The 15179-nt window shown below is 38.8% G+C and overlaps 1 protein-coding gene across 2 annotated transcripts in view; it reads left to right on the top strand.

Moving 5' to 3' along the window:
* The window catches only part of CUL4A (cullin 4A), a 39139-nt gene extending 26330 nt beyond the window's left edge, over positions 1-12809 (top strand). For both annotated transcript variants that reach the window (XM_086619846.1, XM_086619838.1), the window contains exons 13-17: positions 266-379; positions 1563-1668; positions 9228-9400; positions 10262-10414; positions 10712-12809. In XM_086619846.1, coding sequence (XP_086475972.1) covers positions 266-379; positions 1563-1668; positions 9228-9400; positions 10262-10414; positions 10712-10807 — 642 coding nt within the window. In that variant the 3' untranslated portion in view covers positions 10808-12809. The remainder of the gene's footprint in view (positions 1-265; positions 380-1562; positions 1669-9227; positions 9401-10261; positions 10415-10711) is intronic.
* The last annotated feature ends 2370 nt before the right edge of the window (positions 12810-15179 follow it).

Below are 15179 nucleotides of genomic sequence, written 5' to 3'. Positions count from 1 at the left end.
AAACCCTTTACAGGGGTTTATTTTGCTTTTCTTTAAAACAAACAGGGAAAAAAAAAAAAAGGAAATTAAAAGCTACTTTTGAATTGAGACTTTCTTTTGTGCCTAATAGCATGAGCGTGCTAATAGCAGAGAGCAGAATTTTGCCCTCTGGATTTAGTTTTTCACATAATGTTGAAGAGAACTAAAGAAATTACATGTATGAAATAATCCAGCATCACTGCACTGGTCTAACATTAATAGAATTTTTTGTCTCTTTGCTTTACAGATGATAAAGCTTCAAGAGGTATTTAAAACCTTTTACCTGGGAAAACACAGTGGTCGAAAGCTTCAGTGGCAGACCACTTTAGGGCATGCTGTCCTTAAGGCGGAATTTAAGGAAGTAAGTTTGCTTGTTAAACGCTTAGCCTGTTGCGATAAAATTTAAGTCAATTATTTGGAATCTAGACATGTATTGTATTTTTTATAAAGGTACTAACATTTTTGTGGAGGAACAATCACAATTCAATACTGTTATTTTGTATACAAAGTAGGGTTTTTATAATTAAACTGAAATACTACCTAGCTAACGGAAGACAACAATGTGATATCTTTTGGTAATGTTTGTATTTGTTTGATAGGCGTTGTTGCTCATTCAAATAAGGAGGGTTGTAATAAAGCAGGAAATTAATGAAAGGAAAAAATTGCAGCATCTTTTTATTTTTAATATGGAATTGTTTTGATCATAGAAATGCTGGTGACACTTCTGGAATGCTTTACTGGTACAAAAAGAGACTGTAGGGTGTTAGTGATGTAATGACTATGGTTAAAATTTAAATGCTTGTTTAATTATTTAAGTCTTAAATAACCACATTGTTTCTTAATGTGGTTTTGTTCTGTCTCATGGAATATCTTGCCTTCCTAATAATGCAGCTTATTTGAGCCAGAACAAAGACAAAAATACTTGAATTCTTTTACTAACTCATTATGAATATGAAACTTAGGGGCTTAGATACTATGTAACAGTAAGATGGGTAGGTTTGTGGTTGTGGATTGAGGGAAGTGTTTACATTTGTCTGAAGAGTTTCATTTATTTCCTTTTCATTGCCTGTTTGTATGAACATTGTGCTACTGATAGTACTGTCACTCTGTATCATAGTAAACTGAAAATATCTTTTGTATTTCATCCAATGCTGAGATTTCTTTTGTATTAGTTTGCTTATGTCTATAAAATGAAACTTGGGTGAAGTATAAAGAGATTCTCTATTGATGGCAGAAAAGCCAGAATTTCATATATTGTAATTAAAATGAAGTAAATAATGTAAAGTAAATACAAGAGCATTCTAATAAGTTTCTGCTATGTGCTGTATTGCTACTCTTAAAAGAGCAAAAAAAGAGGTTTTAAAAATAGCTGTTTCTTGGTACTGCATTCAGGCAGATTATTCTGTGTCCTAGGCATTCTAAAATGCACATCTCTTCTAGGAATACAAAAAAGAATGCATAGCTTCTGTAACTTGTCAGATGTGGGGGATACAATAGAAAATGCTCTGAATATTCCTTCTAATTATTTGATATTTCTTTTTTAGGGAAAGAAAGAATTTCAAGTATCACTCTTTCAGACATTAGTGTTGCTTATGTTTAATGAAGGAGATGAATTCAGTTTTGAAGAAATTAAAATGGCCACTGGTGTAGGTAGGAAGAATACTTTTTTGTTCTTAAACTTATTCATCAAGTGATTGCCAATTATGATGCGGTATGGAAAGCCTCTAATTTTAAGAAATTTGCCACAATCATTAGCACAAACTTTATGAGCCAATAGTATATTGCAGATAGAGATGAGGAAAACACACCACTGGTACTTCCTAGTGTAGATAAAATAGATGCTTCATAAAATTAATAGCAAGTGCTGCATAGCATATGGTGCTACTAACAGCTTATTGGAATTAGAAAGCGTATTATTGCAAGTCTTGAAATTCTAGCAGTGATAGACTGTTGTGTGGACAGACTATTTTTGTTGTATTAAAGTTTTAAATACTCTATTTTGAAAATGATCTGTTGTAGAATGGTATCATTTGGGGGTGATTCAAGAGAGTATTTTCAATTGAGCTGTACAGAGAGCTTGCCCATCTCTTTTCCATTACTGCTGCAGGAGTGCCCCATCTTCTTGTTAAGAAGAGCAATGTCCTGTAGGGTGTATACTTTGTAGCTGTCTCCCTCTGCACTTGAAACCTGAAGGCCAAAAGGACAAAAAAAAACGAGGAAAAGTATAGTTTTCCTTTTAACCATCTGTAGTATCTACCTTATGTGTTCTTATGCTCTTGGGCAACTTATTTGCTTTTATTTTTAATTTTTACACTTCCTTGAAATAGTTACAGCCATTGGTGTTAAAAAGGATAACACTGTCTCTTTACTCTTTGAAACTTCTGCATCAACCAGCAGGTCATATCCAGTAGCCCTTCATATGTTGAATCTTAAGATCAACGCAATACAGCAATTGCTGAAAAAGTATTTGTGTGTAAACATACACAAGTACTAAAATATTGTAAATATGTTTACTAAAGTACTTCAAAATGGGGATATCAAGAATCTCTGTGGCAGAATGATGTGTTGCAAAAGGCAGCGCAGCATGGATGCTCCAGCTTCTCGGCCTTGAAGCTTCAGGTTGCTTAGTCATCCGCTCCATTAATGCTAAGGGAGCTGGAGAAAACTCATGCCAGTGTGAATGCTAAGCTTTAGGAGAGTGTGGAGAGGCTCATTAGGTCAGGGTACAATGGTTACAGAACAAACATAAGCTCACACAAGCCTGATCCAGATCATAGAATCATAGAGTAGTTTGGGTTGGAAAGGACCTTTAAAGATCATCTAGTCCAACCCCCCCTCCCATGAGCAGGGTCATCTTCAACTAGATCAGGTTGCTCAAAGCCCCATCCAGCCTGACCTTGAATGTTTTCAGGAATGGGGCATCTACCATCTCTCTGGACAACCTGTTCCAATGTTTCACCACCCTCATGGTTAAAAATATCTTCCTTATATCTAGTCTGAATCTATCCTATTTTAGTTTAAAACCATTACCCCTTGTCCTGTTGCAACACGTCCTGCTAAAAAAGTTTGTCCCCATCTTTCTTATAAGCTTCCTTTTAAGTACTGGAAGGCTGCTCAAAGGTCTCCCCAGAGCCTTCTCTTCTCCAGGCTGAACAGCCCCAACTCTCTCATTGCTTCATAGCAGAGGTGCTCCAGCCCTCGGATCATCTTTGTGGCCCTCCTCTGGACCCGCTCCAACAGCTCCATGTCCTTCTTGTGTTGGGGACTCCAGAGCTGAACGCAGTATTCCAGGTGAGATCTCACGAGAGCAGAGTAGAGGGGCAGAATCCCCTCCCTTGACCTGCTGGCCACGTTTCTTTAAATACAGCCCAGGATACAGTTGGCTTTCTGGGCTGCCAGCTCACATTGCCGGCTCATGTTGAGTCTCTCGTCAGCCAACATCCCCAAGTCTTTCTCCTCCGGGCTGCTCTCAATCCATTCTCCACCCAGCCTGTACTTGTGCATGGGATTGCCCCGACCCACGTGCAGGACCTTGCACTTGGCCTTGTTGAACTTCATGAGGTTCTCACAGGCCCACCTCTCAAGCCTGTCAAGGTCCCTGTGAATGGCATACCTTCCCTCCAGCGTGTCCACAACACCACACAGCTTGGTGTCATCTGCAAACTTGCTGAGGCTGCACTCGATCCCACTGTCTGTGTCATCGATGAAGATGCTAAACAGATTCTGCTTTCTCATCTTGTACTGCTGTATCTCAGGGCTTGCATTCTGGCCGCCTGACAGCAACAGATAAAATCTGCTGCATGGAAATCCGTTCCACTATAGCACAATAGAAAAGATTTCAGTAGACTGTTTTTAAGGCAGCTAGCTAGAATTGACTGATAGTAGGGAGCTACCTATGTTATGTTATTGCAATGAGTGCCACATCTGTGTTTCTCTCCCCTATGGGGAAATAGTGCAGGAATGCAGGTAATGAGGACAGTTCAGGGTCCACAGACTTCCTGTGGGGCCAGGATGGATGACAAAATCTCTGTCTTCCCAGGCTCTACCTACGCAAGGCATTCAGAGCTGCTTTAGAGAGGTCTCATTCCCACAGTCTCCCTACTTCTAAAGGAGAGGAAACTCTTATGGCCAGAAATTATCTCAGAAATATGTCCAACACTGCTTCCTCCTGCTATTTGGATGATCCTCTTGCTCATCAGTACCCTGCTGAAGGCTAGTATCTCTGGTAGTTGGAAAAGAACAGAGACTCAAGTTGTTGAACCAAGTAACTGAATTTGTGATGCAGCTGCTTGGTGAATTGATCACTAAGGGCAGAGGTGCTGATGGCCGGAGTCCCAGACACCAACCTGGGTGAACCAGAAGTCCTGGCTCATGGATGCAAATAACATAGGACATGGTAAAAATCTGGCAGGGCAAAACCTGGGCATTACGGTTGCCATAGAAACCATTTCTAAATGTTCTGAACACCATGTGCAGGACTAGACAGGCAAAACTGCAATGTATGCTTGAAAAAAATGTATGGAAGAAGGTCTAGATTTATTAGGAAGTAGGAAAGCCTTTGAAACAGGGGGATCCTGTACAAGAAGGATGAGTGAAGCTGCTGGCACACTAAAACATTTTAGAAAGTCTATAGGGTTTGTCAGACTTTTCCCTCCACCATCTAAAAATGACATAGTAGATCCAGGAAGAGTTCGGAAATAGGAATAAAGAAGGAAGACATGGGACAGCTTGTTTAGAAGAAGCAGCTTCTAGTGCTAGGACTAAACTAAATAGACCAAAAGGCAAATAGAAATCAGTGAATAGGGATTTCTTTTCTTAAAAAAAAATAAAAATCTACAGGGCATAAACTAAAAACTAAACACCTTGTTATAAAAGCTGTAAGTGTACAGAATTCAAGGAGACAGGTTCAGGGAAGAGCAAAGCACTGAAGGTTTCTCAATGCATAGAAACCACCTCTGGCTATGGAAGTCCTTGAGCCCTAAGAGACTGGAGACTTAGAGAGCAGTAGGATGAGGAGAGGAGAAAGAGCAGGGAAGTGTGGAGCTGTATTAGCTTTGCTCTTATATGCTGCCCTATGCTTACCTGCTCGTGATCACTGCTGGAGACAGGATGGTGGGCTAGATGGACCTTCTGACCTGGGGTGCCTGTTCTGCAGTTCTAAACTGAGCACTGAAAGGGACACTGAACCTCTTAACTCTGAAGGATTGCATCTAACCGCTTCCTTTACTTTGGTGTTCATGTGTGCCAGCTCGCTCTGGGGGTGGTGGAAGCCTTGTGCCGTTTTTATTTAACTAACATGTATTTATGCTGAGACCGTATTATAAGGTGTTACCCAGCCTTTGCACATTGGTGTTTACTGCAGAAGAGTTCAGGCAGCCGCACCCGTGCCATAGGGCAGAATAAAATACTGCAAGTTGACGTGTCAGTAAAGGCTTTAGAACACATCAGTAAATCGGACAGTAAATTAGACTGCCACCAACTGGTAGTAGTCATCCAGAAGCTTTACAGCAACTCTCCAATATAAACACTGAATTAGTTTGTCTGGTTTATAATTTAAATGAGCGTTGGTGCAACAAGAATGGCAAGTGATAAGAGCAACACTTATTTTTTTAATTTATTTTTTAAGTTCATGGCGTAATTCTGCAGGGTAGCAGGTTTATATTGGGAAGAACAGAACTGGTAGGCTGATGGATAAGTATACCTTAGGGAAAAGCCAGCATGATTTATGCGATACATAATTTCCCTTTCAGGTTTTTTGAGGGAGTCAGCAAGCATACACACAATCATAATTGTCCACTTAGCTTTTAAAAAGTTCTTAAGTCGGAGGGAAGTGCCTCTTAGGGGTGAATAATTGATTAAAAGACAGAAAACAACAGGTAGAAATGAATAGGAAGCTTTCATAGTGAAAGGAAACTCCTATTTGGGATCTCCAGGTATTACTCAACACAGGCATTAAAGATCTAATACTAATGTGACAGAATTTGATGCTGATTCCTTAGGAAGATCAAATCTGAATCTTCTAAAAAAGTTTAAAAAGGGTCTCATGCTGTTGAACAAATGGAGATCAAATTTTGTCCAGCGTTTATGAACCTAAGGATGTCTGTAGTAGGGAAATAACCTTAACCACATGTTGCAGAGATTGGCTTTGTTAGATATGACTGCTCGGGAATGAATTTGTGCAGTCTTTGTGTTCCTTGAAAACATCAACTGAAAGTTCATCAGTGATCAGAAGGGCAAACAGTGTGCTGGTAACTTCTGGGGAAGTTATTGAGAACAAAGCGGAAAGCATCATCTTGCTTTGTGTGCGCTTGTGTTTGGATACTTCATAAATGGCAGGTTATGGCATTTGTAAAGGTGTGCAGTAGAATCAGATGAAGACAAAGAAACATGAAGAAGAAATATGGACATTGTCAAACGGTTCCCATGCAGAGGATGGAGAATTCATCTCTTGAACTTGGGGCATGATACTTTGGAGAGAGGTGAAAAGGAGGGAATACTTTAGTCTGTAGAATTATGAATGGCTTTGAGATGGTAAATAGTGAATGCACCAGCCCTCACAGTACAAGAATTCAGGCATCTTTTAGCTTCTCTATCTGTTACTAGCCGAGTCAAAGAACCCGTGTTGGGTGAGGCAGATGTTTTGGTCCAATCTATATAACATAGAATCATAGAGTCATAGAATAGTTAGGGTTGGAAGGGACCTCAAAGACCATCTAGTTCCAACCCCCCTGCCATGGGCAGGTTGTTTTCAACTGAAACTGAATTAGATGCCTAGGATTAATGGCAGGCCTTAAAGTGCTAATTCTCAAATGTCAAATCAACTTGAGTCAGCCCCCAATTTCTTGCATGTATGTTGACTTTTAATTGAGAACACCGTAAAGGTGATCATAAGTTATATTCTGTTCATTTAATGTGTTGCTGGGGATGTCTTACTATATAAACATCATGAATAATGTACTGGAATGAGACGTGAAGCATTTGGGATTTTCCAGTGTTATAAAAATCTATTTGGCAAGTTTGGTACTCTTCTCCTGTTGAAGAAGCCTTAGCAGTGCTTTCATGAGGATTTGTCAGGTCTATCAGTCATGTCTCCTCAGCTCCCTGCTGACTGCAGCAGAATATAGCGCCAGTCAGGTAAACATTTCTTTGTTTCATTGAAGAGTCATACTGCAGTTAATATAAAGAGGTGACCAGTCACTATGGCAGAAACCAGTAAGACAGTATGACTTAAAGCTTCCAGATGCTTAAGCAAGCGCTTTCACAAAATAAAACCTAGCAATTTGTGTTCAGCGCTGCACCTGAGAGGGTACGGCAGCCACAGCCAGAGTTCTAGCTCTTTAATACATCTTTCATATGTTCATTACTACATATATTTTACAGAGGTGAGTATGATACATTCTGTGGTTCCGCTGTCCAGACACTTACTCATTTATGCAGCTTCAGTATTAGCCACTTTGCTGTGTTTACAGTATTGCAAGTTAGTTTTGTGAATGTCTTGCATTTAAAGTAAGTGGGTATCTGGATATCAAAACCCCCGGGTATTGAAACAGCTTGGGCAACTCGTCTTACATGTGCTTCAGACTTTGTCTGCTGTATCTTCATATTCCATTGCCATCTAGCACAAAATATATACCCTTTTGGGAGTCAAAAAGTCACGCTCTCGTGAATTTTCTTCATGCTAAGTAGAAGAGTACTTCATGGGTGATTACCACGCTCCTAAAAAAAAAAAAAAAAATCAAACAAAACATCACATGGATTTCTGCCTCTTTAGGATATCACTGTCTTCATCTGCATTAACTGGCCATAGTTGGAACTTGTGTTTTCCAGTCAGTGTTACAATAAATTATCACCAGTCTCTTTAAAGAGAAGAGATGAGATTGTCCCTGGTACATTAGTACAGTTAGAAAATGCATAAACTGTTACTCAGAGAAAGAATAGTTCCCTTCTCTTTGGTAACTGTGCTTCTTTGGGATGTGTTGTCCCAATACACTCCAATGGTTTTACCTGCCTTTCTCATTATCAAGAAAACCTCTATAGGAGCTGGAGTTTTTACTTCTTCTTCAGTGACTGATAGGTAATTGCAAATTCCTTCCCTTTGGCATACTGTAACCCATGACTTAGCGCGCAGGGCAGAAGCAAAGCTCCAAAGTATACCGAGTGTTTTTAACAGCATCCTTTGGTTGGACAAAATCACAACTCAACATTATCTGTGTTTACTGAAGGTGAAGCACCCCAAAAGTGGGAAACGTCATACATGCCTGTTAGTCAAAATGGTTTAAAGGTTTTTTTAGTGATCATAGAACAGCTAGAAGTTTAAAAAAAGGAAAAGGTCACTCTGGGTGAAAGTTAAGGTATTTTAGAAATAATAATAATGTTAATCTTTTACTCAGCCACACTGCACTAGATTGCAAAACCTTTCAATTTTTAGACTAAAACTCTGTTCAGGAGATGGACACATTTGGTGATAACTTTATATTGTGAATAAAAGTTCCTAGAGACTGCAGAGGCTGTTTTAATGCAAAATCTTGATAAAAAACTTTGCAACATAATTATTAGAATGTTTTAGACTTCATTTACTCATCCAAATGCTTTTAGCTTTCAATCTTAGTAGATAAAATTTTCCTCACCCACTTGTTTCTACTACTTTCCTGTTGTGGGGGAAGTTTGTGACTATAATAGCTGTCAGCTCTGCCTTCTCACAAAATATCTTCCTATCAATTTAGACTTCTCTTGTGTTTTTTTTTTTCTTACATATTTTCTGGTGTATGTTAAAAATAGTGATGAAATCATAAAATGGGTGGCTTGGGTTTCTTGTCATCAACTGATGGTTTTTTTTTTTTCCTTCTAAAGTCCTGTTACTACCAAACAAAACTAAAGCAATAAAACCAGGCTCATGTTAATGTGAAATCTTTTCTGAAACTGCTTTCCAATAGAAAGCTCTCTGAGATGAGCCTAAGTCTGTCTTCCTGACATGTACCATTCTGTGCACGCTCCCAGCACTGACCTGTGAAAGACGTGAGACCAAACTCGAAGGCTGTAGTTGTTACCTAATAGGCACTTAGCTGGAAGAAGGTATTAACATAAACCCAGTAACTTTTCAATTGTGTTTCTCGATTAACGATATTAATGATTAATTTCATTTCAGTTAATGAAACTCTTCATGTTCATGTTTTGTTCTGCTTTCTCCCATACTTTGAACTTCTTCACAGAGGACAGTGAATTAAGAAGAACCTTGCAGTCTTTAGCTTGTGGAAAGGCACGAGTATTGATTAAAAATCCAAAGGGCAAGGATGTAGAAGATGGAGATAAATTCGTCTTTAATGGTGATTTCAAGCATAAATTGTTTAGAATAAAGATCAACCAAATCCAAATGAAAGAAACAGTATGTATTTATTTTTTGCATTCATTCTGTTTATGTTAACTGTTTATCCACACTTCTCATGTGGAGAGACAGAATCTCTGCATTTCCTCTCATAGTTTTTTGAAAGGAAACAGTTATTTAACATTTTTTTGGTAGTCGGGATGACTCGCAGAGGTAACAAAGATTTTAAAGCCCACTGAAAACGAAACAACTCGGGTTCCTTCCTGTGCTTGCAAATTTAAATGCCTGTATACTAAACTGATAGGATCTTGTAGATGTTTCAGTCCCTCTTAGAAGTTTTTGTGGTATGACCGAAGTGTTGGTACTGTATAGAATTCATGAATCAAATGTCACCATGTCACTTCTTTTCTGTATTTAGCAAGAGAGTTATTAAAGTCAGGGTTGTCTCTGTTTTTGCAATGGATGTCTCTGCTGTACTTGAATTGCAATTCTTGACATAAGGTGATGCGTTCTACTTAACATTGAGTTGTTTCCCTTTTGCCTTTGCATATTAAAATCCCGAAAAGTCCAATTGGAGTTGATCAGTTCGATACAAAAGACTACTGTATTTGGGCTGCCAAACTGTTAATGTGCTCTCTCAAAAATCTGAAGTGAGTTTTTAAGATTTAGTTTAATTATCAAATAGTTTGAAAATAAGATGTATGTTATTTTTTTCTTTACATTATTCTTATTTTTATCTTCGCTTGCTTTAGCAGTACATTTCAGAATCTCTTAGTTCTTAGCATGCAGCGACACATGCATCTGTCTCACAAGATAAATAATACATGAGTTTCATTTCATTGTAAAGGTTAACTACAGAAACATAATTGATACAAAAATAGCAATAGAAGGTGATATGATTTGTGGCGTATTGTTCTTTAGGTCGAGGAACAGGTCAGCACAACTGAAAGAGTATTTCAAGACAGGCAATATCAGATTGATGCTGCTATTGTGCGAATAATGAAGATGAGAAAGACTCTTGGTCATAATCTCCTTGTTTCTGAATTGTACAATCAACTGAAATTTCCCGTAAAGGTAACTGGTTTTGTTTTTCAAACCATCCTAGGATTATCTAAAAATATGTAATGTATTTTTCCATTCAGCTTGTCCATAAGAGTAAGAAGTGTGAAATATGTCTGAATCAAATCCAAATATTAAGATATTAAAATGAATGCATGAACAGAAATAAGCCAGAGTATCGGTAGGAAATTATATTTAGATATTTACTATGGTGTTTTTTCTTACGTAGCTGTTAGCAGTCTTATTTTTTAAAATAAAAGCTATTTGCATTTATATTACTAACTGTTACACTAATCTCATCTTTTCTTGTAGCCTGGAGACTTGAAAAAGAGGATTGAATCTCTCATTGACAGAGACTATATGGAGAGAGACAAAGACAACCCCAATCAGTACCACTATGTTGCATAACAGAGAAGAAATACTTTTATTTAAAAAAAAAAATAAAAAACCAACCCAAAAAATAAAAACCAAAATCATCCACATATATCTTCAGGACACCAAGTACCTATGCTGTTCCAGACTTTCCTTTTAGCAGATTTCAGGTTGATGTGTATTATTCAACCAGCTGCATGCACTGCTGCGGAAGGGAAGCAAAATGACATGTTAATCGATCATCCTTGTCAAGACTCCTTACTAATTTTAAACGTCATGTTTTTAATTCTTTTAGTTACTCTTCTTTTGTGCTCCTCAAAATTTAGTTTTACAGTTTTGTTTAACAATGTCATTGAAGTTGGATGGAAAGGTAAAATTATCTGTGTGAGAAATACTTCTGTGACGGATGCAAGTCTGGTTTCTTCATTTATGTGTTCCTAACTGCATCCATAAAGACCCTATATGCTGCATTCTTTAGCTACAGCGACAATTTGGGTAACTTTTTAAAAACCCTTTAATTGCTGAGCACTTGTGTACAAGCAGTGTTGTTGAAATACACTGAATTTTTGAAGTTACGCACCGTGAAAACCCTTAAACTTGTGTTCAATTAATTTTCTTTCAAATGATTATAAACTTCAGTCTGGTTTGGATAAATCAGGTTTTGAAGTGAGATCCTTGAAGTGCCAAGAGGACAACTGCGTTCATGTGTGTAGTGAGTTGTTGGATTATTTAGTGGAGATATGGATTATTATTTTATTACTACTTCTGCTGGCTTGGGTGGCAAAGGTTAGATCTGAGTCCAAGAGGCCCGACCTCATTTTAGGGCAACTGGTGTTTATCACTGTCGATGTAATTGCCGTAACATTTAGTTTTGCCTTGAAAATAACATACAGGGAAACTACTGTACAGCGTGCTCCACTTTAAAAATCAAACACTTTTTAAAAAAAAATACTTTTATGGTCTCGATATTGTGAAAGCATAGCTTTTGTCTTGAAAGACTAAGGGTTTCGTGAGTACTTTGTTCCATATTGTATATATGTAAGTTGATTTGAATTAAAGAATGAAAGACATTGTAGATCTGCTAGGTAATTGTAACTATAAGGAAGACACCTTTTGTGGTAATACTTACAAGACTCTGTTTATTTTTGGGATTTGCATACTGATCTGCTTCATTCTGAAAGAGAGCTACCAAAGGAGTTTTGATCATGACATGAATGAGAATTTAACTGAGCAATATCTTCCTGAGAGATACCTTACTAAGTTTATGTAACATGAGGTTTGTCCATCAATGAAAAGGCCACCACCTCTTCTTAAAGTAAACATTGCTAGGAGTTGACATCTTGTGGATTTAGATATTAAAGTCCTTGTTCTGTCATCTGGTGTCACTAATTGTATTGCATTCTTCTGAATTATTTTTGTTCCCTTTGTGTTTAGAAACTAAACACGTTTAGTTTATTGTATTTAAAACATATTTAATATTGTAATTTAATGTAGACTTATTTTAATATTTGAATCTTCAGTTAATGCAAATAAAATCTTTGATGCATATTAAATAATAATTTCTTAGCCTTTGTGAGATTGTGGCACTTCAGTTTATTTGGGCAGTTTGTTCTTCAGTGTTAATTATACCATTCACCTTGTAATTCGCCTTCTATGCATATGGAAGCTGATCAGATCCATTTTGCTAGAGTTTTAAACAAAAAGGATTATGTGCCTCACAGAAATGGAATGGCCAGAGGTTTTATCCACACCGAGAGTTGGCAGTAGCACGCAGTAACTGATACCAAGCAGTGGATGTGTACAGCCTTCCCCTTCTGAACCCCAACTTCCTGGTTCAATGGTTCTCAACAATGGATTAAAAGCAGTGGTGTTATCCTGAAGGTGACTGAAATGGCTCTGCCTTACGAAGCAATGTTAATTGATTAAAAGTGCTGAGATGGGCAGTTTTTCTTAATTGCCGTAGACTGGAACTCTTTGGCCAAATTACTCTGGTATAGCAATTAAAAATGAAGTGTTCCATGAGCAGTGGAAATAATGAAGCCTGTCTTTCTGTGATGTGTGTCTTTCATCCCCTACTCCATCCCCTGCCCCCGCCCCCCCCCCCCCCCCCCGCAAATAACCTCAAGCAGCAGTACTGCAGAGGGTTTTTCTACTTAGTTCTGCCTTTCTGCTTGTGGGAGCATTGGTGGTGTTATCCTTTATCCAGCTGCTGATCTCCACCCATCCCTTTACTCCCCAAACCTACAGAGAATGTGAAGATCTCTGAAGATTTTTTTACTCTTCCACTTGGGTCTGAAGGTGGCTTCAGAGGATCAAATGCTGTGGGAGAGTGCAACAGGCCAGGTGATTGTGACTCTCTTTTTCTTGGGTCCTCGTTTTTAATTTGATTTTCTCAGATTTCTCTTCCTGGGATTTCATACATGCTGAACCAAACGAATAAGTAGTTAGTTTATTAGTCAGCACGGTAATCACTTCTTCATAGCAAAACAGCTGCATTTCATTGCTTTATGATAGCTGGTGATAGAATTTAGCTGAGCATCCAGTCTCAACCAGGTTTAATGCCAGCTATTTCTTCACATGGCCTCGAGTGCATTTGTGCCTGCAGGGCAGAGGTCGCTAAACGTTTCTTCCTGGAAGATCACCCAGTGTTGGAGACATCAGGCTGTAGCAAAGTAACAGATTTCCTCTGTAGTGCATCCGCGTTCAGAAGATGTCTTGAAAACCTGGATCTTGGCAGTTTGGTGTCCCTGGAACAAATTGTGTGGCAGCCTCTTTGGAATGACAAAAGTAACAGCAGGAATCTGGGATACAGGTCAGGGCTCTCCAATCTTAATAAACCCTTCCAGTTTAACTCGAAACTTTCCAATTTAACTCAGTTTAACTTAAGCAGTCGGATAAACTCATCCAGACATACGTTACATGTATTTAAAAAGCAATTTTTCCTAAATGTGACGTCCTGTCATCTAGCACAACATTTCCTGAGGGACAATGACTGTGAGAATGCAGGCTGATGGCTGACTTGCAGGTGCTTCCCAAGTCTGGCAATTACAGCACTGCTCACCAGCCACCAACAGCCTCCTGCCTGCCCGCTCCTTGTGTCCTGTTTTCTTAGTTCCATATTTCAGCTTTCTCTGTATTCCTTTATCTGAAGGTTTATCATTTAACTCCCTTGGTCTGCTTCATCTTCTTCTTTCTTTCTTTGTGCTGTACGTATTTGAAAAAAAAACAAATTACACACCCCTCAAGTAACTTCAGTGCATTGATTTGTTATGCAGATAGACCTATTTGTAGGTTTGTGATCTTCGGCAGGTGTGTTAGGGAGAGTGGACTCTGTACTATAACCTTGGTTATCTATTTTCAGCGAGTCTCTTCAGAAAGAAAATAACCCAGCGGGGTCAGATAATAGGCAGCAAAAAGCTACAGGAAAAATGATGTCATGTTTCATGGAAAGTCTTCCCTGGTGAAAATTTTCAGCCTGTACTCTGTCTTCCATGCTAGTGCCTTGACTTTGCGGAACAATTTGTATTGCAGTAATGGCTCCTAACGGCATTTCCCATGTTCATCCTAATAAGTGGCCGTTCTGCATCCTTGGCTCACCCAGGCCAGGAGGTGTACCATGGTTGGTCTGGAACTGTTGGCGTGTTGGTTGGACAGTAGCTCTGTCAAACAAAACACATATAGGCTGGGTACGGACTACATTTCCCTCGGTGACAGCACTAATTTGGATCTCCGGGCTGTCTGTGCACCAGCTTTTACAGAAGCTGTAACTTTGTTTGTTTATGTCCTACCCTGCCATCAAGTTTGATTGATGTTGGCCAACAAGTTGCTGAGCTGTGAGGCTGATGGCCAACGTGGTTGCATAAGACTTGCTTCATTTGGAAAACAGGCTAATACACGCCCTGGTATATTTCTACTGTCAATGACATGGACATTAGTTATTGTGCAGTCTCTACACCACTATAAAACGCTTAGTAAGCTAATGGCCCACAGCCTCTGAGATCAACATTGTTCTACTGATAGTCTTATGTTCTTTACTTACTGATTTCTTGCCACCATATTGTTGCTTGATGCTACTTATATACGTAGTTATCCAAGCACCTGTCATTTTTTAATTTATAGACACCAACTTTTCAGTAGAGAGGCAGACTACCGCATAGCAAGTTTAAACCTGACACTGGGCCTCCCTCTCTATTTTGTTTTCTGGCAGACTTCAGGTATTCCGCAGACCTTCCTCCGCTCCCGGTACAGGTTCCAAAAACAGTGATCAAAAAATGATGACAACCGATGTCCCACCTCCATTAACCTTAACTCCTCTGCAGATGACTCATTCAAACGCTTGACCAGAGCCGGTCCTTGTGTCCTTTTTCAAGTGGACTTAACTTCTGCTTTGTGAATACATGGCAAGAAT

This window comes from Tauraco erythrolophus, chromosome 1 (assembly GCF_009769465.1).
Source record: "Tauraco erythrolophus isolate bTauEry1 chromosome 1, bTauEry1.pri, whole genome shotgun sequence".
Classification (NCBI taxonomy): domain Eukaryota; kingdom Metazoa; phylum Chordata; class Aves; order Musophagiformes; family Musophagidae; genus Tauraco; species Tauraco erythrolophus.
Note: the sequence above shows the minus strand (reverse complement) of the source record. Positions and strands in the feature narration are given on the sequence as shown.